Source organism: Sebastes fasciatus, chromosome 12 (genome assembly GCF_043250625.1).
Source record: "Sebastes fasciatus isolate fSebFas1 chromosome 12, fSebFas1.pri, whole genome shotgun sequence".
NCBI lineage: Eukaryota > Metazoa > Chordata > Actinopteri > Perciformes > Sebastidae > Sebastes > Sebastes fasciatus.
Genome location: NC_133806.1, coordinates 28333547 through 28355360, shown reverse-complemented (window position 1 = coordinate 28355360; position 21814 = coordinate 28333547). Strand labels below are relative to the sequence as shown.

General features: G+C 42.5%; 1 protein-coding gene across 3 annotated transcripts in view; it reads left to right on the top strand.

The window, feature by feature from the left end:
• Window positions 1-21814, top strand: part of vps13b (vacuolar protein sorting 13 homolog B) — a 394723-nt gene that overhangs the window by 360722 nt on the left and 12187 nt on the right. For all 3 annotated transcript variants that reach the window (XM_074654548.1, XM_074654549.1, XM_074654550.1), the window contains 13 exons: window positions 173-256; window positions 1348-1523; window positions 5626-5796; window positions 9706-9913; window positions 12027-12215; window positions 13122-13268; window positions 14969-15255; window positions 16673-16800; window positions 16943-17139; window positions 18789-18907; window positions 19558-20014; window positions 20260-20424; window positions 21282-21510. In XM_074654548.1, the coding sequence (XP_074510649.1) occupies window positions 173-256; window positions 1348-1523; window positions 5626-5796; window positions 9706-9913; window positions 12027-12215; window positions 13122-13268; window positions 14969-15255; window positions 16673-16800; window positions 16943-17139; window positions 18789-18907; window positions 19558-20014; window positions 20260-20424; window positions 21282-21510 (2557 nt within the window). The remainder of the gene's footprint in view (window positions 1-172; window positions 257-1347; window positions 1524-5625; window positions 5797-9705; window positions 9914-12026; window positions 12216-13121; window positions 13269-14968; window positions 15256-16672; window positions 16801-16942; window positions 17140-18788; window positions 18908-19557; window positions 20015-20259; window positions 20425-21281; window positions 21511-21814) is intronic.

Sequence of the window (21814 nt, the reverse complement as noted above, 5' to 3'; positions counted from 1 at the left end):
AGGCAGCACAGGCATTGAAGTCATCAGATATCCATATTTTACATTGTGACCGCAAACAAACACAATCAAGTTTGCCCTCGAGTGCCCTTGATCAATCCTTTTTCCTATTAACCCTTTGTAATAATGGACAGTAATGACACTATCAATAACAGCAAGTTTTGTCTCTTCTCAGGTGCCTTGCTCCAGTGGTTCTTTGCTTTATGTTTGGTGTACTCTTATCACGATTGAACCTGGCTCTCACATGCAGCAGAGAGTGGTGAGTATCCCTACACACACACACACACTTTTCCTGATGCTCCATCTGCTTTTACTATACTGTATGTAGAGGTTTCTCCAGCTCTTGCCAGGTAGTGAGAGCAATATATTATTGGTTACTAGGGAACACCAAAGCATTACATACAACTATGCATTAAAAACACAGTGGATGTGTTAAAACTAGGGCTGTCAATCGATGATGATTGTCCATAGTTAGTCGTGATTAATCGCAAATGTATCGCACATTTTTTATCTGTTCAAAATGTACCTTAAAGGGAGATTTGTCAAGTATTCAATACTCTTATCAACATGGGAGTGGACAAATATGCTGCTTTATGCAAATGTATGTATATATTTATTATTGGAAATCAATTAACAACACAAAACAATGACACATATTGTCCAGAAACCCTCACAGGTACTGCATTTAGCATAAAAAATATGCTCAAATCATAACATGGCAAACTGCAGCCCAACAGGCAACAACAGCTGTCAGTGAGTCAGTGTGCTGACTTGACTATGACTTGCCCCAAACTGCATGTGATTATCATAAAGTGGGCATGTCTGTAAAGGGGAGACTCGTGGGTACCCATAAAACCCATTTTCATTCACATATCTTGAGGTCAGAGGTCAAGGGACCCCTTTGAAAATGGCCATGCCAGTTTTTCCTCGACAAAATGTAGCATAAATTTGGGGCGTTATTTAGCCTCCTTCACGACAAGCTAGTATGACATGGTTGGTACCAATGGATTCTTTGATTAGTGGCGTTATTAGTGGCAAAACAAACAAGAAACAAGAAATATTTTTCCTTTGTTGGTATAATTTGACATAAAATGTTCACAGACCAGCCTGGTTTGGTTGTTTATTACTTGGTTGATCTGTACTGTTTTCACATCATTTGCTGTTGTAGTTTCAACCCAGTGTATCTTATTAGGATAGCTGGAATTCATTGATTAGTACAAAATGAGAAAACTTTATAAGTATTCATGGCAGCTGAATTATTGAACATCAGCTAACTACCCTTGCCAGTTTAATTCTGTACGGTCTGCAGTTTGTCTCACTGATGATTGTTCTGTATGAATCCCGTTTCAGGTGGTTTTCAGTCCACTGTTTGTCATGAGGAGCCACTTGCCAGATCCAGTAACAGTCCACATAGAGAAGAGGAGTCTTGGACTGAGAGAGAGCCAGCTGATACATGGCCAGGGCCACCAGGAGCCACTGCTGAACACTGAGGCCGACCTCACCCACCACCTCACTTTCCAGGCCAGGTAAAAAAAACAAAAGAACGAAAGCTATGGAGCGTTGCCACATTGAAATCATCTAGTACATACTGTAGTATTGCCCAACATTTACAAAACAGTTACACCCTTAAAATGCAAGGTAGGTCTTCAAGGTTCAAGGCTCTTTACTTGTCCTTTGTCAATTCCAGCAAAGCAGTCATCGACAATGAAAATCTTTGGTCTAAGGTTATTTCAACTATGCTCATAAAGTATATATATATTAAAGGGGAAATCACACAAGTAAATATAAAAGCAAAATGGTAATCTGAGGTATAAAACATAAATATAAAAGTAAATATAAAATAGTAATGTAAATGTAAATTTGTAATTTAGTTGAAGACAGTATTTCAGATGGGAAAACTGAATATAAACAGGATTTAATATGTATATGCATGATGAGAAGTAATATACAGTATGTACACAGAGGTGTAAACAGGAATGTAGTATGTAATAATAAGAAGTAATAAAAATATATATCGAGAGGTGTAGACAGGAATGTAGTATGTATAGAGAAGAAATAAATAAATAAATTATAAGATGTATTTATTTATATATATATTTATTTATCAGTGTTTGTAAGGCAATATTTATTTATTTAAATTATAAATATATATAATATTATACATATATGTATACACACACACACACACAGAGGTGTATATTTGTAAAAAAAAAAAAAACAGTATGTAAAGTATATAAAGGTAAATGAAGGTAAAGTGACATGAGAGATGATCTGACATGATCTAAAGTGTATAAAAAAATAGCTATCTCACCCGCAAGACCAAGAACAAAAATCTATGTGTCCCACAATACTTTAACCTTTCTACACATCTCATGATATATTAACCCAACTCTGAATCTGAATCTGAGACAGACCTTCACCTGCTTCTGTTTTCATCCTTGCTGTTTCCTCATGACCAAGACGGGTGCCGATCAGCAGCAAAATTAACAGGGGAATTTAGTTCTTCAGCAACCAGGTCATACTGCTGCAAAGGACAGAGTCTGACTCTGGTCTTCTGTAATAGTTTTTATGTTGTGTCTCAGTGTAACAAAGATGGAGAGACACTTACTTAAGATTCTATCACACCACATTCTGATTTGCGTGAGCCAACATGGAGACATGATCCAGAGGAATCGAGGCACATTTCAGGGGAACAGGAAGCCAGCTTGGCTGCAGCTGAGACACTGCTCCATTTCCAACATGTCAGGTCGGACCATAATTACACCTCATTTCGATACGGGCCCTAACAGAGAGCAGGTTTTTGGCCCCATATCCGCTACGCATTTGTCCGTGTATGCACACATGTTTGCGTGGGTGGATGAGTGGTGTACGCACATGTGTCCTCGTATCCATGTGTGGTCTGTGTCTGTCGCTGTCTCAGTTGTCTGTGTGCCAGTGCAAGTGTGACAGTCGCCACTTCATCATGGGCAGAGCCTGTCACATACATCACTACTGCGCCTGTTACTCGGTCCCAGTTTGTCAGCGTGTGTTCGCACGTTCTCATATGGTCCATGTAAGAGACAGCTCTTTATTCAGTTTATCATGGCAGGCTCCGCTAAGCTGAATCAGTTGTCAAAATTTGGCATCAAAATGTGCCCATAAAAGAAATGCCACATATCTGTAATTCATCTGTAGGTCTAATAGCATCATCGTGGTACCTCATGTGTCATGTCACAACTAGGGCTGTCAAAGTTAACGCGATAATGACGTGTTAATGCAAATTTGTTTTAATTCCATTAATTTCTGTAATGCATTTTTAGGTTGTAGCGGGCTCAGTTTTAAAGCTAGAGTAAAGATACTGGTATAATATGAAACTAGAAAACATAAGGAATCTATTTGTACCAAGTTGTACTAGCTTGTCGCAAAGGAGGTTAAATAACGCTCCAAACTTGCACTAAATTTTGGCAAGGAAAAACTGCCGTGGCCATTTTCCAAGGGGTCCCTTGACCTCTGACCTCAAGATATTTGAACTGAAAATGGGTCCTCTGGGTACCCACGAGTCTCCCCTTTACAGACATGCCCACTTTATGATAATCACATGCAGTTTGGGGCAAGTCATAGTCAAGTCAGCACACTGACACACTGACAGCTGTTGTTGCCTGTTGGGCTGCAGTTTGCCACGTTGACAGAAAGCAGCATATTAACCCACTCCCATGTTGATAAGATTATTAAATACTTGACAAAGTTCCCTTTAAGGTACATTTTGAACACATAAAAAAGTGTGATTCATCGCGATTAGTCTTGGACAATCATGAGATTAATCTCAATTAAGTATTTTAACCGATTGACAGTCTAATTGCATCACCATGGTACCTCATGTGTCATGTCACAACATATAAATGGCAGATGCTCTAGTAGTCCTCAGTAACACGAGTGTTTATGTTTCAGTATGGGTGGCCCCAGGGGGAAATAACTACCACATGTATTGTTGTTGTTCCTACTGTATTTGTTATCTGTACATATGTACTTCTATGTTGTTTTATGCGAATCCACGAAAGAAAAATCACCCCTTTGGTAGCAACTAGTGGCGATCTGAATAAACAGAGTAAACGTTGAGTGTAATTGACTCCCCTTGAGAGAATTTTTTTTTTGTTGCCGTAACCGTTGTGTGTTTAGATATCTGGTCACAAAGTTTGTTTTGATTGCAGCTGCCATAAAGGAACCACAGTGGCCATGCAGTGACTGGCCTCTGTTTCTGTAGATAAATCCTTTTTTTATTCGCGCAAAAAAGCTCAGAAACAACTAAGTGTCTTGTCTTTGTGGATTGCAACCACAATGCTCCTTGTGTTTACAATCCGTCCCCTGCCTAAACTGCCTCTCACCGCACAAACTTACCCCCCCCCCTCCTCCCAACTCAATCCATCCCTCATCCCTCTCCATCCTCAAAAACACACACACACTACAAGCCACAATTGTAAACGTACCTTCACTCACATGCACACATAATAACACACGCACAAGCCCCCAAACCTCTAGGACAGATCCAAACTTGAATGTTCGCTGGTCAACAGCTCGTCTTTCCTTCCTGTAATTACACATAGTTGTGGGATCTAATGGACGAGGTAGAGAGCAGAGCTGCGGTCTGCGACACAAGAGACACAGACGAGTCTGAACCAGAACCGTTATGTCCTGCTCTGCTCGTATAGGCCACCACATTAGAAAGATGAGGGTTACAATCAGAAGCCTCTTCCAGTTTCCCCCCCTCAGGAACCGCTCTGGATGAAAAGCTTCCTGTCAACACCTTGTCAACATCCTCTGTCTTTCCCCAAATCTATAAGCAATAGCCCCTGTGTTCCTTTTATAGCACAATGAGCTCTATTAATAAACTGCTGCTCCGGGGTAAGGGGGCTGCTTTGCTTTAGCCAAGTGGAACTGGATGCTGCCCAGAGAAAGAGAAGAAGCTATTACAGTTTGGATTTTTTGTTGTTGCAAAGCCATAATTGACCAGTGTCTGGGACTGAGGTATCCAATAGGATTATTTACTGCAGTTTAGCGTTTTCTGTGATCTTTGTGAATTAGTGTTTGTAAGGCAAGACTGCACGTCAGGAGGGAACAATCCAAAACAAAAGGCAGATTCAACCCTCTTCGAGGTTTCAGGGTAAAAGCAGAGTTTAGCTGGAGGTCACTTTAATTGTTCTGAACAGAACAATGGGAATAGTCTGCCGCTGTCAAGAGATGTCTTGTTCTGTAGTGAAATAAAAAATCGGTTCTGGCGTGGAATAAGCAAACATGCTTCCAAACCGGATTTGCTGACAAAATACCCAGCAGCGGTTCACAACCATGTGCCTTCGTGACCCCGACGAGTATGTAGGTTTTCATTTCAAGCAATCACTTATCACACCGTCCGCCACAGAGGAGGACATAATCAAGATAAGTGAAATCAGCTGGTACAGTGCCTGTTTGGCAGGAGGACCAGCAGATTGTTGGGTAAAGATCACACGTGTTTGAGAATATATACACGTCCTCTGAGGTATCTATTTCAAATGGAAAGTGGTTACATTTTCTCACACAGACAAACAAACACACGCATCACGCTGATGTTCGTCTTGTCAGAGAAATCTGTAATGATTTGTGCTCCGTCTTTTCCAGGGAGGATGAAGATGCTTCCCACTGTGCCGTACCGATCTCCACCAGCCTGATCAAACAGATAGTGAACAAGAATGGAAGTGAGGAGAACCTGGAACACATCCTGGCTGAATTCTACGGGCCAAAGTCCTCCGCTGGGCCGCCGTGGCCTTACGTCGCCAACGATGCTGACAGGTACTCCACATTAGCTGTTGCGTGTCACTGCATTTGTGAGAATTGCAGTTCTTGTGCTTTTTTCTTTCATGATTAGTGTTGATCGTCTTTTTATGCCTCCATGCCGGCGACAGCCGTAGCTGGAGGGGTTATGTTTTCGGGTTGTTCGTCTCCCCGTCCTTCCGTACATTTTACGTATGTACGTCCGTCCCATTCTTGTGAATGCGATATTTCAGGAACACCTGGAGGGAATTTCTTTGAATTTGGCACAAACATCCATTTGGACTCTAGAATGAACTGATTAGATTTTGGAGTTCAAAGGTCAAGGTTACCTTGACCTTTTTTCCTTTCCATTCTCTTGATATCTCAGGAACGCTTTGAGCGAATTTCTTCAAATTTGTTACAAACGTCCACTTGCAGTCGAGGATGAATCGATTTGATTTTGGAGGTCAAAGGTCAAAGTCACTGTGACCTCACGTCCTTCCCATTCTCGTGAACGCAATATCTCAGGAACACCTTGAGGGAATTTCTTCAAAGCATGAACTGATTAGATTTTGGAGGTCAAAGGTCACTTTGACCTCATGTCCATCACGTTCTCGTGATATCTCAAGAACGCCTAGAGTGAATTTATTCAAATTTTGTACAAACGTCCACTTGGACTCCAGGATGAAGGTAACTGTGACCTCACAAAACACATTTTTGGCCATAACTCAAGAATTCCTATGCTAATTATGACAATTTCACACAAATGTCGAATGGGATAAAATGATGACCCAATGACATTTACAGACATGGATGTAAAACTTGACTGGTTGGCGGAGGCATACAACCACAAGGCGGTAATTCTAGTTTTAAACAGTATCTTGAGGAGCTTGTCTGCACTTACAAGCATCCTGGGTTGGATAAACAAGGTGGAGTGAGGCAGGGTAGAAAAATAATTACGCATAATGCAAGTTGTGAGCTAAAACTCAAAACATGAGTGCATAAGCCCTCATCCCCCCCAGACACCATGACACCTTATGATCTTTTGTAATAAGTCAACATGTGTAATTCTTTTCCATCTTTATTATAGCACTTCTGCGGCAAGCATTAAATCTTACTGTTCTATTTCATAACACAAATTTCATTGAGACCCACCAGAGAGGTTTTTTTTCTAATAGTAGACTTCATACAAAGCACAGAGTTGTGCAAGCGAGCCCTTTAATGAGGGAGGCTTCTCTTTAATGCTGACTCTTTGTTCACATAATAAAACCGTTAACTGCAAAGACAATGCAGAGCCATGCATGCATCAGAAGTCGTCCCCGCAGACCGGAGATTTAGGCTGTCACTCTGTCACAGTCCCACATTCTCACACTAGTCACAGGGCCTTGCATCCAGTTAAAACTTGGCACAGCTTTGCGTACTGTATATGCGGCCCCGTGCATGGGGGTGCATACGCGATCGGGCAGCGCACACATGTGGATCTGTCCACAAACGTCACTCTGGAAATCATCTTTTGTCACAAAGCAATCACATCTTGATAGCAGCGGAAAAAGACGTAGCCGCATGCTCTCCCACAGGCTCCGAGCTCCAAAGAGTCCCGGCGGATCTATACTGGACATGGGGGCCATATGTCTGCCTGTGGTTGCCTCTATGCTCTATATGCATACTCAAACACGCACACGGATTGTTGCCCGGCACATGTGTACACATAACACTGGGGTTACATACACACACCTTTTAAATGTCACACACACGCAGTGGAGGGCTGCTATCTGGCGGTTTGGTGTCGGGTTTCTCTGTCAGTCAAGCCTCTCTCTTCCCTGCGAGACCTAAGCCCGAGGCCAAAGCACATTTCCGATCATGGAAGTGGCAGTTTATCTGAAACCCAGAAATCTGCTACTTTATGTTCAAGAGCTTGAGGCGAAAATTGTACGAGAAAAAAAGGGGGGGAAAGTGCCATTAAAGGATTAATAGCACTGATTCCTATCTCTAAACACACTCAGAACTTGGACAGCAAGTGAAAGCCACAGTTTAATTTGTATATTTTTCCTTAATGTTGATAACAGTGATACAGTTTGCTGTTTGGAAAGCGGGCTAAGTCTCCCTGGCACAGTGGAGAAACCAAACCAACTAAGCTCCCTGGCAGGCAGTGTGTAAATATTGTGTCTAAAAGGAGCAGAGGAAGTTGAAAGTGGTAAAAGTTATTTTTCTTTCTCTGTTGGATTTCTAATGGCAGAGAGGCACCTCCACAATCATTAAACAAACATCTTGTAGTGGTTGGGGTTAGGGTAGCTGCAGGCTGTGCGTGTGTGTGTGTGTGTGTGTGTGTGTGTGTGTGTGTGTGTGTGTGTGTGTGTGTGTGGGTTCAGAGCAGTGTGCTTCTCAAAATTCACACTAAGCTCCAGAGTTGGCAGGTTTTGACAGAAGCTGCTGAGCACATTTCTCTCAATTACCTTGTTGTGAGCTCTGTAATGTGATTTACGAGCCCCACACTTTGCTGCCCTCAGCCCTCGAGGTCAATGTCCTATTAAACCACACACAAACAGCAGTAAATGGCAAAGAAAAGCTATCGTCAGTGCTTGTTTTTAGTCCCATTTCACAGCTTTGGGTATGTGACAAGTTTGAGACGGCAGGTTGGAGGGTTGAGCAGAGTGGAGGCGGCCTTGAGGGAGTGGGAAGACCGGGTCGCTTTTGATGGCTTTGAACTCCAGAGCAAGTCTGAGAGAGAACTGTTTGTTTGGCTCTCTTCTGGCACTGCGCTGTTTAGGCTTCACAAGACCATGATTGCCGTGAAATGACTGCTGTTGTCAGTGGATTGGTGGAAAAATGGTTGTGTGTTTCTGTCTGTCTGCCTGTTTGTCTGTGCCTCCAAATGTGTTCCCAGATGCCAACTATTCTCTGTATCTGTTTGCATTGCATAACTTGTCTGCAGACCTTTTGTTTAGCCTGCCTGACTGTCGGTGTGTTAATAGCCTGCATAGTATAACTATGAATTGTTTGTTTATATACGACACGTTTCAATTCTTGTTTAAGGCTGTAAAACATGTCCATAGCTGTATTACATGAGTAGACAGGACAAATTATATCTGAAATCTAATTTAGCATAAATGAGTTTTTATTACCAAGCTGACAATAATGGTTGTTTATCAATACTGCATTACAGGTAGCTGCGTGTCTGTCTCTCTGTCTATATGTGTGTCATTATAGCTTTGTGTCTATGGTGAAGTGTTTACGGTCCATACGCCCATACTGCAGTGACCTAAATGAGAAACAAGCTCAGTCAGAAGAGTAGAAAATTTGTTCAGCACGTCCGCCTGCTTGTCTGTAGTCTTGTATAGCCCACTGGACAGAGTAGTGCTGACACTGTAAGGATTCATGTTTAAAGAGGACCTATTATGCTCATTTTCATGTACTTGTCTTTTGGGTGTCTACTAGAACATGTTTACGTGCTTTAATGTTTAAAAAAACATTATTTTTCTCATATTGGCTGTGCTGCAGCACCCCTTTTCACCCTCTGTCCAAATTACTGTCTGAGCTACTTGTTGACATCACCACGTTACGAAAGAAAAGGCGGGACTTCAAGCAAGGCGTTTCAGGCAGTACAGGAGCAGTGTTTCTGTGGGGGAGAGTAACTCCCTTTGGCGTGGACTTTGGGCTTTTACAGACCTTTCACATGCACAAAAACACTGTACAACACACTAAAGGAAAGGGAAAAAGCACAAAAGCACAAAAGGTCCTCTTTAATTCCCAGCAGGTCCACTTGTGCTTAAAATGGATGCATCATCTTTAATGTAAAGAGTAAAGCTTCCACTGGCTCTGTCTGTACGATTGAATCAGTATCTATATTCTCATACTGTATCTGTCAATGGGTCACTGGAGTAGAATCTAATTCCTATACTCTGATGCTATTGGAGTGATTTCTATAATAGCGTGTTCTCTCCACCACAGGTCAGTGATGGAGCCCCTTGCCCAGTGGGACAGTCCCATGCAGGTTAAGTTATCCTGCTGGAAGTCCGGTCTGAACACTCTGCTGGTGGAGTTGTTGCCCTGGGCCCTGCTGGCCAACCACTCCCAATGGGACCTCTGGCTCTTTGAGGGAGAGACCATCGTCCTGCAGATACCAGCCGGCAAGGTCATTGTACCCCCCAACTTCAAGGTACGCCATCAAGATAATGATATCATCAGGGTTATTTTCTCAGACTTTTAAAATCTTCCTCCACAGCCGATTTGACTGTTATCAGCTCATTAAATGTGCGTTATTGGCTGTTATAAGCCTGCTACACCTACCACTCTGTAAAAGTGACAAAAAACTTAAAAGCAACACGTTCTAACACGTAAACCTGAATGAAACGTTACGTTTTGAACACAAACAAAACAGCTTGTTTAGGTTTAGGCAACAAAACTACAACTTCTTTAAGTTTAGGGGAAAAGATCGTGTTTTGGCTTAAAATAACTATGTTTGAAAAGTGAAAGTGAAATATAATGCTTGAGAACACAAAAACATCTACACGCTGTTGGTTTCACACGGGATGCAAACCCCAGTGTGTCCCATCCATCGCCCCATATGGAGCGCCTCAGTTCCGTTTTTTCTCCAGTCATAATTACTACGATCGCTAGAGGTCGCTGTTGTCTCCTTTTATTCCTTCTTTCAGTGATCGACCATGTGAATCAATGATAAAATCCACTAATGGGTGTAGCAGGCCCCTTCTGACCCACATCTATGAGGCTTATAAGTAAGGGATAATGTAGAGCGAGCCCGTCATTGTTGGAAATAAACCCTGAAGGGGTTTATTTCACAACAATGACCCGCTAGCTGTACACTATCCCGCTTATTACTCGGCTACTTACTTAAGAAATCAATAATTTGACACAAAAACGGTCCGCCAGAGTCTGACATCAGAGCTGCGCCCATAGCAACGGTCTGTTATACAGAGCAACGGTCTGCTATAAAGAAATAACAGACTGTAGAACACCGTGGTTGACCAATCAGAATTGAGTACTCAACAAAGCCGTGTAATAACCTGATAACACATATTTAATGGCCTGAGTCTAATCTACTGCCCTCCACAGCCACAGAATACAATATGCAACTGTTTCCCAAGCTGAGTAATACTCCTCATGACAAGTAAACTGAACTTCATGTGTAAAAGTCTGTTCTTAATTTTGTTATACCACTTAAATTTTTTATATAATACTCACATACCATTTCCTATGCATCAAACAAGTCGTATTGCATGAATGTTTCCCATCAGGTCAAAAGTTTAGTATTGTAAAAGTACTTTGCCAGTAAAAATAATTCAGATTCTGTATACTTTCATCACTGCATGATCTACAGTGATCTTCCTAATGCACTGAAGATATATTTTGTCTTTAGATCAAGACCTGGAAGTCGGCCTTTTCATGGCATGATAGCCTTCATTATGAAAGCGGCTCTTCCCTCGTCTTGACTAATAAGCGCAGAACCGTTCACCAAAGCTGCATTACACCAATATTCCCTGCCTGAGTCTTTATCTGCAGCCAAGCTATGTCACCGTATACTGTATGCATGTCTCCTCCCTGGCTTCTGAGATCAGAAAAAGAGGTCTGCAGATGGTTTTCCCCCCGTGTGTAACATAACACACACACATCCACGGATTGTTGTACCACTAACCCAGCGCTAAGGCAGCGTATCAAAGAACAAGTGCTGATATGGTTCAGCTCAAAGAAACAAAATAAAAAGTTGTAAATGTGTAATGGCCTGTGAAATAGAAACAAATAAAGCATTGTTTCCATAGAACCCCGCTGTTTATTGTAGCATGACAAGTGAGGAGAAGATTTGGTCTCCGCTGAGACTCTCTCAGAGTTGATTGGTTTATGGGAGAAGGTTGCTGTTTGATCGGCGTGTTTCATGATGCTGCTGGCTGCGGAGCCAGATGAACAATCAGTGTGTCGTTCCAGCATCTGTGGGGCACTTAAATTATGTTCTCCTCACAAAGCCAACAGTAATGGAAGTTATGTACTCCTCATTTCCAGGACTATTTGACATGCTATGCAGGGAGCATGGACACTGTCAGGAGCGTTTGTTGTTGGTAATGAAGCCACAGCTGACCCCGGCGTGTTGCTGTTTCCAAAATGCAATCAAATACAGTCAATTTTAATAATGCATTTTGTTCAACATGACTGACAATGATTTGACCCTCTGATTCCTTTTCTTCTCCATCGGATTTCCTCCTCACCCTCTCATTTTTCCTGCTTTTCCCCCTTCCCCCCCCCCAACCACCACCATCCAGGAAGCCTTCCAGATTGGTATCTACTGGGCCCACACCAACACCGTCCACAAGTCTACAGCACTCAAACTGGTCCATGACCTGACCTCTCCTCGATGGAAGGAGGGATCTGGCTCGGATGTGCTCACTCTGGATGAGGAGGGATACTTAGAGGCCGACATCAGCCTGGGAGCCTTCCCAGGCAGACAGAAGGTGAGGGAAACAACGGTAGCTCATTGAGCTGCTCATTAACAGTCATTGAATTTGGAAGGTCACTGAATTTTACATTAAAGGAACAATATGTAATATATTTATTGTAATAAATCATAAAATTACCATGATATGTCATCAAAGATTAAGGAAACATGCTAAATTGAAATACTGGCTTCTCTGACAACAATGCTACAGCCCTTTGAAGTTTCCATTCTGGTCCGGAACGTCTGTTTCTGTTTTGGCTGGTGTGATCCCGTCCACTGCCCAGTTTGACACCTTGTTACCACATATGAAATAAATTGGCTTGCAAACAGAGCCTCCTGCAGCCATGGAAGCAAGCTAACAAACTGGATCAACAGAGATAGACTAACTTAAGTTACTAACAATAGATTCTACCCGACCTGAAAAGCCTCGGCACATGTCTCTGTGGTCCGTGTGCAGCTGGGTTATCAAGACAGCAAGTATTTGAGACACACAGTCGCTGAAGTGATTCAGACTACTGCTGCTGGCCAGAGGCTAATGCGGTCGTGTCTAGAAGGTAACCCTCAAATTGCGAAAAACGTGCACTAACTGCCATCAGTCACACCGGAGGAGCGGACGGGCGATGGCTCCAATGCTTTGACCTTGAAATGCTGTTACCCATTTTAAACACTATAGGTGTCAGTCCTACATATTGCTCTTTAAAGCTATTGTGGGCTCAATGAAAATGTTTTGTAGTACAATTCAGTGTAATGTAGTTTACTGAAAACCTTTACACAGACAGCATTTGATTGTTTTTTCTTCAAACGTTTTTTAATGTGTGTTTAATTACGGCGACGACTGAATTAGCTCCATCTCACCACAGGAGGCTGAGTTTTTTTTCATCATTTATAGCTGACAACTTAGTGTCTGTTGTTTGCTCTGCAGCTGTGTCAGTTCTGCGTGTCGTCTGTGGTGAGACACGGCATCCAGATCCTACAGATAGAGGACCGAACCATTCTCGTCAACAACACTCCTTACACGATTCAGTGCAGGCCTCTGCTGACTGACCATGCGCTGGGAACCGATGACCAGGTAATGTGCTAAATGCTCACACAAAGGAGCTTTCTCTTCTCACTGTGCACTGATATGAAGGTTTCTCTGAATCACACTGTTTTCAGAGTGATGTGACTCAAAGGAAGTTTCACAAGAGTACAGAGCATTTCTTTGACTTGATGAAATAATGTCAATCCTGTCAACTCTGGGTTATTTTTGTTAATGGTAAAAATATGAAATGAATCTTTACATATGTGCTTTTTCTCCACCTTTATTTGAACAGTTAAAGCTTCAGTAGACAGAATGTTTTTGGCATCATTGACATTGACATCTTGTAGTGTACTGTTTAGCTGTAAAATGAGAAAGTTTCTCTCCAGCTGGTGGGCGGTGCTTGGTATTTCCTCAACTGATCTCAACATGGCTGCCGGGTCACAAACTTACTATATAGTGATATAGTTTTATAAAAATAACTTTTTTTTAATCAATTTTGCTCCTACCTGACTACTGCTGCTTTCAGACAACCGCTTGTGCTGACATAGTGCTAAAACATATGAGACGTTTCCGGCCATACTAGGCTAATAATATCTCATACATCACAACACCTGCTCAGTATAAGTCCCCACCAGTTTAACTGTTAGCTCCAGCTCTCTTTAACATAGTGAACTGGTGTAAAGTCTGGGCCCACAGCTTTTATTCCTCACTGCTACCTCATAACCATAAGGCCTGTGTGTGTTTTCATGTGTCCCTGCATCATGTCCGTCCTGTCCTGACCGAAGTTTCTGAAACCTCACACATACAGTGTATTCCCTATGCACATTACTCACACACATCCACCCCAGCGCTACCACATATCGCTCGGACGCAGAAAGCCGCTTTCCATCAGATCATGCTGCTCCCCCTCCTCTCTCCCTCCACCGTTTTTCACCATGTGGCAATGGCACTTCATTGGGACATTAGACAAACACCCAGAATTGGATGCAGGTTTTCCCCTCTCGCTTTCATCTGCTGCTTGTCCCCAAAGAGAGCAACAATGTAGTGATGTCATTTAATGAGCCTTCAGATCCTCTTAAAGAAGGATGGCAGAGCTTGCCAGTTGCCACTAATTGACTGAAAACCCTGTTTCTTTTTTTAAAAAAGAGCTTAAAAAAACTAAATAGCGGGCGATGGGCTTAACAATAACACAAACCACAAACAAGGCGAGGAATGCCTTTCTAGTTGCTCTATTCATCATGCTTAGTGCCTAATCCCTGTAGTCGTCGACTACTCGCTGCTCGCTGGCTGCTAAACCGGCGCAGCAGGGCTTCTCTGCTACCAATTTCGCACTAAGCTCAGTGGGAGAGAGAAGAGAGTACAATAACAATGTGGTTTCACCATGTATCTTTTGTTGTAATCACTTGCATCTTCTTTGCTCTCTGTCTTTTTGTTCTTCGTGTCCCATCTCACATCCTTTTCTGACACAACTTTTGTCCACTTACCCTCCTTTATTCCCATTTGCTTCCCTCGCTTCCATTCATTCTTTTGTCTCTTTTCTTCCATCTTTTTTTGCTTTGATGTCTGCTTATTTTCTCTCTCCTTTTTCCTTCCTCTCGACTCCTCCCATCTTTTTCTTTCTTTTCCTCTCTCCTCAAATCCTCACCTCTCTTTCACTCCTTGTTCTTTTCTTCTCCTCCTTTCCTTTTCTTTCATCCCCTCTCCTCTTTTTCCCTTTACGTCATGTTCACATCATGTCCTCTCCTCAGGCCTGTGAGATACCAGAGACGGCACAGTTCAGCCTGGCTCCTTCTGAAGGATCATCCCAGGCCAAACCCTGCTCCGTGCCATGCTGGGACCTCCTCCAAACCAGCGTCCAGGGATCGGTGGAGTTCCCTCTGCCGCTCAGACACATGCTCTTCAGCCTATTCCCCAGGCACGATGGCGGAGTTGGATCTGCAGCGTGGAGCCTCCCCGCTCCCATCCGATCAAACTTCCCCAGGCAGAGCTTGTCTGTTCCTGGGGAGGCGGACTCTGCGGGTGGCCTGAGCAGCAGGTGGGTGAAGCGGAGCATTCGTGGTGTGTGCTGGCTGTGACAGTCCATTTAGAGTAGGGTACCGAACCCCGGCTGGCACAGGACATCAAGCCGGTTGCTGGTCACAGCTTGTTAAACGCTGCAGATGAAGCAAACAGAGAAATGCCCTCAACATTTCCACTGTCAACCTCTCTGCTCGTCTTATACAACAGATCCCTCTCATGTCTTTCTTTTCTTTGTCTTACTTACTTTCTTTTCTTGTGGTCTTTGGTCTTAATTTTAGCCGAGTAGAAAGCTATTTCATCTTCCAATTACCAAAAACACAGACTACGTACAGTACGTAGGCCAATGAGCATGTCGTTGTATTTTTCTTCACACTTGTGTTCTGTTGTGACGGGCCAGCTTGGCCCTCATTTACTGTGTATAATTGTAACATATGTGCAGCCAATCACACATATATAAATAGAAGGGCTGTCAAAGTTAACGCGATAATAACTCGTTAATGCAAATTGGTTTTAACACCACTAATTTCCTTAACGCAACTTGTGATTTTTAGGTTGCAGCGGGCTCAGTTTTAAAGCTAGAGTGAATATACTTGCATCATATGAAACTATGGAATCCACTGGTACCAACCATGTCATACCAGCTTGTCGTGAAGGAGGTTAAATAAGGTTCCAATCTTGCGCTAAATTTTGGCAAAGAAAACCTGGCATGGACATTTTCAAAGGGGTCCCTTGACCTCTGACCTCAAGATACAGTATGTGAATGAAAATGGGTTCAATGGGTACCCACGAGTCTCCCCTTTATGATAATCACATGCAGTTCGGGGGCAAATCATAGTCAAGTCAGCACACTGACACACTGACAGCTGTTGTTGCCTGTTGGGCTGCAGTTTGCCATGTTATGATTTGAGCATTTTTTTAATGCTAAATGCAGTACCTGTGAGGGTTTCTGGACAATATTTGTCATTGTTTTGTGTTAATTGATTTCCAATAATAAATATATACATACATTAGCATAAAGCAGCATATTTGCCCATTCCCATGTTGATAAGAGTATTAAATACTTGACAAACCTCCCTTTAAGGGTCCTTTGAATGGATAAAAAAATGTGCGATTAATTTGCGATTAATCACGATTAACTATGGACAATTATGGCGATTAATCGCAATTAAACATTTTAATCCATTGACAGCCCTAATAAATAGAAACACAAATATGGACACACACAGAGAATGACAGTGTGTCACCGCCTGGCTTCAGTTAGGACTCTGCCCATAAAGGCACCTCAGAGATTTGCGAACGGACATAGCAGCGATGTGACGTTTGACATGTTGGTGGGCGTGTGAGCTCTTATCGGTGTGTGGTTAGAAGGGGTTGGGATATGAGCTGTCTGTGGACAGCTTGTTTATGGGCTTGTTTTTATTTGTGTTTTGCAGAGGCATAGTACTGACATATCAGGAGCACCTCGGGGTGACATACATCATCCTGAATGAGGACCCCTGTCCTCGGATGCTGATCCACAACAAGTGTCCTATCCCACTGCTGCTAAAGGAAACTGTCAAAGGTAGGAAGGGAAAGGATCCGACTGGTTTCCTCTCCTCTCATCTCCTCTCATCCCCTTCCTTCCCTTCTCCTCTTGTACTACTTCTAACCATATACTATTTTACTACTATTTTTTTGTACAATTTCCTCTTATCTTCAAATAGAAACTCCAAAGACTGAGGTGTACTGCCTTCCTCTGCCTGCCAACTGCTCCCTGCACCATGAGCTCTACCACCACTTTTCCATTTTCCCCGAGTGCAGGCAGAAAGACACGCTGCCCACACTGCTGCTGAAAACCACCTCAGACCACAGCTCCACCGACTGGACTGACCCCATAGATATCAACTGCCCCGGCACTCAGGTAAAAGCACGCATGTAGGTCGAATGAGGTGTGAAGACAGCAAGATTTTGTCTCAGGTGTGAGGGGATGTCACACCTCCCAACGCTGAATTTAACATACAGTATATTTCCCTTTTGATTTTAACGAGTTAATGTAGGAATACTTTTTTTTTTCCATCATCCGTCTTCTCAAAATTGGAGAAATCTCATCTGCACTTGTCATTTAAACACAAAGATTGCCCTCAAGCGCTCGTTTTGAGATCTTACTCTCTTAATTACTACTGATGTGCGTTAAAGAACTTGTTGTCACAGCTCACACTGATACTGCAGCTGGCTGTTAGATGGAGCCAGAGTTTGTCACGCTAGAATAGCCCCATCACAGGCTTATAGTTGATGTTTTTAATTAACTGACTAATAACAGCCAGATACATGATGACAGGATGTAATCCCCTTTAACTCATAAGGCCCAAAACTAGCTTAATATTTAAAAAAAAAAAAAAAACTGTTTTCCACTCTGTATGACAACATACTGTATATATAGTATAAAAATACCATGTATTGGGAACGCCTTGGTAGCTGAGTGGTTACAGTGCATCGTTGATTCCGGCCTTGACCTGTTGTGTTGCATATCTTGCCCCTCCCCTCACCCCATTCCTATTTGTGTGTTTATATGGTATATGTTCATGCATACTAGAATATGTTTAGGTAAAGTGTGTGCGTGTGTGTGTTTGTATATGCTCACTAGGGTTAAAGGGGAACATGTTCAAAATTCATACATGTTATTCTTATGGTCTAATACAGTTAAAAAATATTAGTAAACATGAACAACTTTCTCCTAAATCCCAAAACTAGAGTGCTAAAATTCAAATTTGTAATGTCATAGGGCATAAAGTCTGGAGCTGCTGCATAGATAATGAATTGGGAAAGATTTTCAAGATGACACTGAGAGCAGCTAGGGGTATGTTCTGAGTATATGGGTACATTTTCTGTTTCACAACTGACAACACTACAATAGAATAAAGCTAATTTTTGTATAAAAAAGAAAAGAAACATTTTGTGTGTCAACAAAATCAGCCTCCCGTTCATTGTCTATGGAGCAGCTCCAGACTTTATACTCTATGACATCATTGGGACCGAGTTGTTCATGTTTACTAATATTTTAGGTAGGTTATGGTCTTAGACCATAAGAATAACATGGATGAATATTGAAAATGGGCGTAGTTCCCCTTTAAGTAGCTAGCCAGACAGTATTTTGGTTTGGTCGGTGTAGTAGTTTGGGGTTAGCAAGATGTTAAGGAGCAGTACGTGTAATGTTTGGTGTTGTGTCTAGCCAGCTGCAGGTTGGGGTTGAGGTTGAGGCTGTGTATCTCTGGTTACTGTGAGGTCTGAGTCTGACCCCTGTGGTTGGGGTGAGAGGCCAAAGGTCGGACTTGTTATGACTGTTCAGCGAAGCGTTCAGCAGGGATCCGCTTCCTTTCGTCACATGAGGGGCTGAACCCGGAGTGGTGGAGGTTAAAGTCAGACACAAAAAGCACTGAGCTGAGCTATGAATCTGTGAATGGGTAAAGTTACCTCCTCTAAGTTTATTTAGAGTGAAAATGAGCAACACTCTCTTTCGATAGAGAGTATCCAATCTATCTCACCACAGATCTGTGTTCTGTTGTTGCTCAGGTGGTGTTCCTGCCAGGCTTTGGCTGTCTCTACATAGACGTGCTGTATGAGAAAGGCACCCTGGTTCTGTCTCTGGCACCAGAGGGCAGCGTGGATGCTGTGATCAACCAGCACAGCAGGTATGTGTGCACAGGCAGTGCTTTTACTGTTGTTGTTTTATGCTCCCTGCATATTTGAACCATAAGAAATCACCCCTGCACTTTGTTCTTCCGAACCCCAAGGTATTTACCCGTGTGCCTTTTATTTTGTTCACTTTGCTTTATGATTATCGTTAACAGCAATGTTTTCATGCAGCAGTCGTTACTAGACTCCAAACATGAAGAAACAGGCATCATTTGCACCACAGGAGGGCAATAAAAGCTTCTTGTGTTGTCATGAGTGAAATTAGTACAGTAGAACTTGGTATTACAGCTTTATTCCATTACATCAACACATAGCTGCTTTTTCCTTTTGGCAAAACAGGAAATTAATATAATCACATATTAGGTAAATGTAAACAAGTAACGTCAGACAATGATCTTTGTTCTGGTGGTAGGAAATTCATGAAACATCATCAGCACAAGATGAATGAGTTTGGTCCTCTACAAATCATCTGAATCATAACACACCTACTTCAGACTTAAGTTATGTCCGAGATGGAGATGTTTTCTTTCTTATAGACGGTAATGAAGGGCAATTAAACGTATGACAGTCTAGACATGCATCAATGAAGAGCATTCATACATTCCTTTATTTATTTCATTATATAATAACTACTGTTCTGTTCCAGGTCGTCTAAGCTGTCCTGCAGAGTCCTCCTCAGTGAAGCCAGTGTGGTGTTGAGTGATGACATCACCAATCCCTCTGGATCCGTGGAGTTGCTCAGACTGACGTTGACCAAGCTGCTCCTCACTCTGACTCCGGCGCCACTCACCACCTCCCTGCCCCCGGAGCTGGCAGCTGACCCCGACCTGGGCGCAGCATCAATCTCCGCTCTGATGCCCGACGCCTCTCTGATCGAGGTCTACTGCTCCAGCCTGCAAGTAGACAACCAGCTGTACAACCGAGCGAGTTTCCACTTCCCCGTGCTGCTGTGCCAGGATCAGAGAGTGGGAGCTGAGGCCGGGGGTCCGTGGAGCAGCGACACCAACCCCGCCGATTCTCCTGAAGCCCTGGAGGAGTTCAAACGCTCTTGTTTCCTGCAGCTGAGGATGACGCTGGCTGGGGACAGATGCACTGCGGAGGAGGTTGGATTCATACTTCTGTCTTTGTATTTCCATTTCCTTTGTCACAGTAGAGGGTGGATATTATTATTTACTTAGGTAGTATGTGTAGTAGTGAGGGAGACCTGAGTGCTCATGTCAAAAAGGACTAAATTCCTTAGACATCGTACCCCTCTTTAAGAGACAGGTGTGTCCAAGTCTAGTTTTTTCCTCTCATAGCAATCATGAATCAACAGTTTTCATAACAGATTTTTGTGTTTTCTCCTCAGATCACCTTCCAGCTCCAACCTGCCAGAGTCTACCTTGAAGACACCTTTGTTTACTACATTAAGACCCTGTTCCACACCTACATCCCTGACAGTGCCAAGGCCTCGGCCACAGCAGTGACCCAGAGGACTAGAGAGTCTGGATCAGCCCCCATCCTCCCTGAACAGGTGCACTATTCATGACATAATGTTTTTATTTAGGCACTGATGAGGCTGAATGTTTTCTGGTTTCATTCTCATTACGTTATTACTACAGTGGTGCATTCAGCTCGGGCCAGACATACAGGAAGCATCATCCAACCTCATTATGGTTATCAGCATACCAACTAGGGAAGTCTGCTCATTTTGCAGCAATATTTAATTAATAAACAAAAGTGACATGTCTGTTGTTGTTAAAATAGTTAATTTACTGCTAAAATTTAGCAGATAGAGCCTTCCCATATTAGGCATGATTTTGTTCACAACAGTGTAATCCACAGTCCTATATATGTTTGATACTCTTATGGTACCTTCATATTATCTTAAATAATACTTTTGACGCCAGGAATAGATGATAATTTGTCATTATTTTGGTGCATGGCAGACAATAATTTCTCATGATTATTGTATAATAATTCCGCCATTATTACCTAGTCAAATAAAGCAACATGTGTCTGTGCTGTGTATCGCAAGATGTTGTAATCATTAGCATTATTTGTGGTCGTTACTCTTTTGTGTTACAATAACTAGTAATTCTTTTTAATTTATTCATATAAAAAAAAAAAATTACTAAGCTAGGGGAGGGCTGTAATATTCCGAGAAAAAACTCATAATTTACAAGATTATAAAATCATACGTTTATTAGAAAAAAACTCGGAAAACATATAGAATAGAATAGAATTTTCTTTTAACTTATTCATTTTTATTCATTTATTTATTTATTTGTAGGTCCTATGTCAGGGAATGTCCTCTTCTGTTGAAAATGAAAAATTAAATAAAACGTTAAAAAGACAAAATAAATACTAAAACTAGTAAATTTCTTGCAGGTGCTTCAGTCGGTGCATGCGTTGGTCCACCCTGTGCGGCTGCAGAGGCTGACCATTCAGCCAGTCAACCTGTTGGTCAGCATCCACGCCTCCCTGAAGCTGTACATCGCTTCAGACCACACTCCTCTCTCCTTCTCCCTGTTTGAGAGAGGGCCGCTGTGCACCACGGCCAGACAGCTAGTCCACGCTCTGGCCATGCACTACGCTGCCGGGGCCCTCTTCAGAGCTGGTAGGTAGTGGTGGATGGAGCCACATCAATCACACCATACAGCAAATGGTTCTACAAGCCAGCTTGTGTATCACATATGGACACTAGATTGATTTTTATTCACACTACAGGGACACAGATTTACAATCTGTCTCAGATAGACTCACACTTAAATCCACGGATCATGTGCACTCAGTTCAGACAAATATGGACAGAAGAATAAGTGAGAAATTCCACAATTTATTCTCACTAAATCTGGAGTTGAGCTTTGAAATGATTGCACCCAAGGGCCCCCATTGCTTTGTGGCAGAAAGTGCAATAAAAC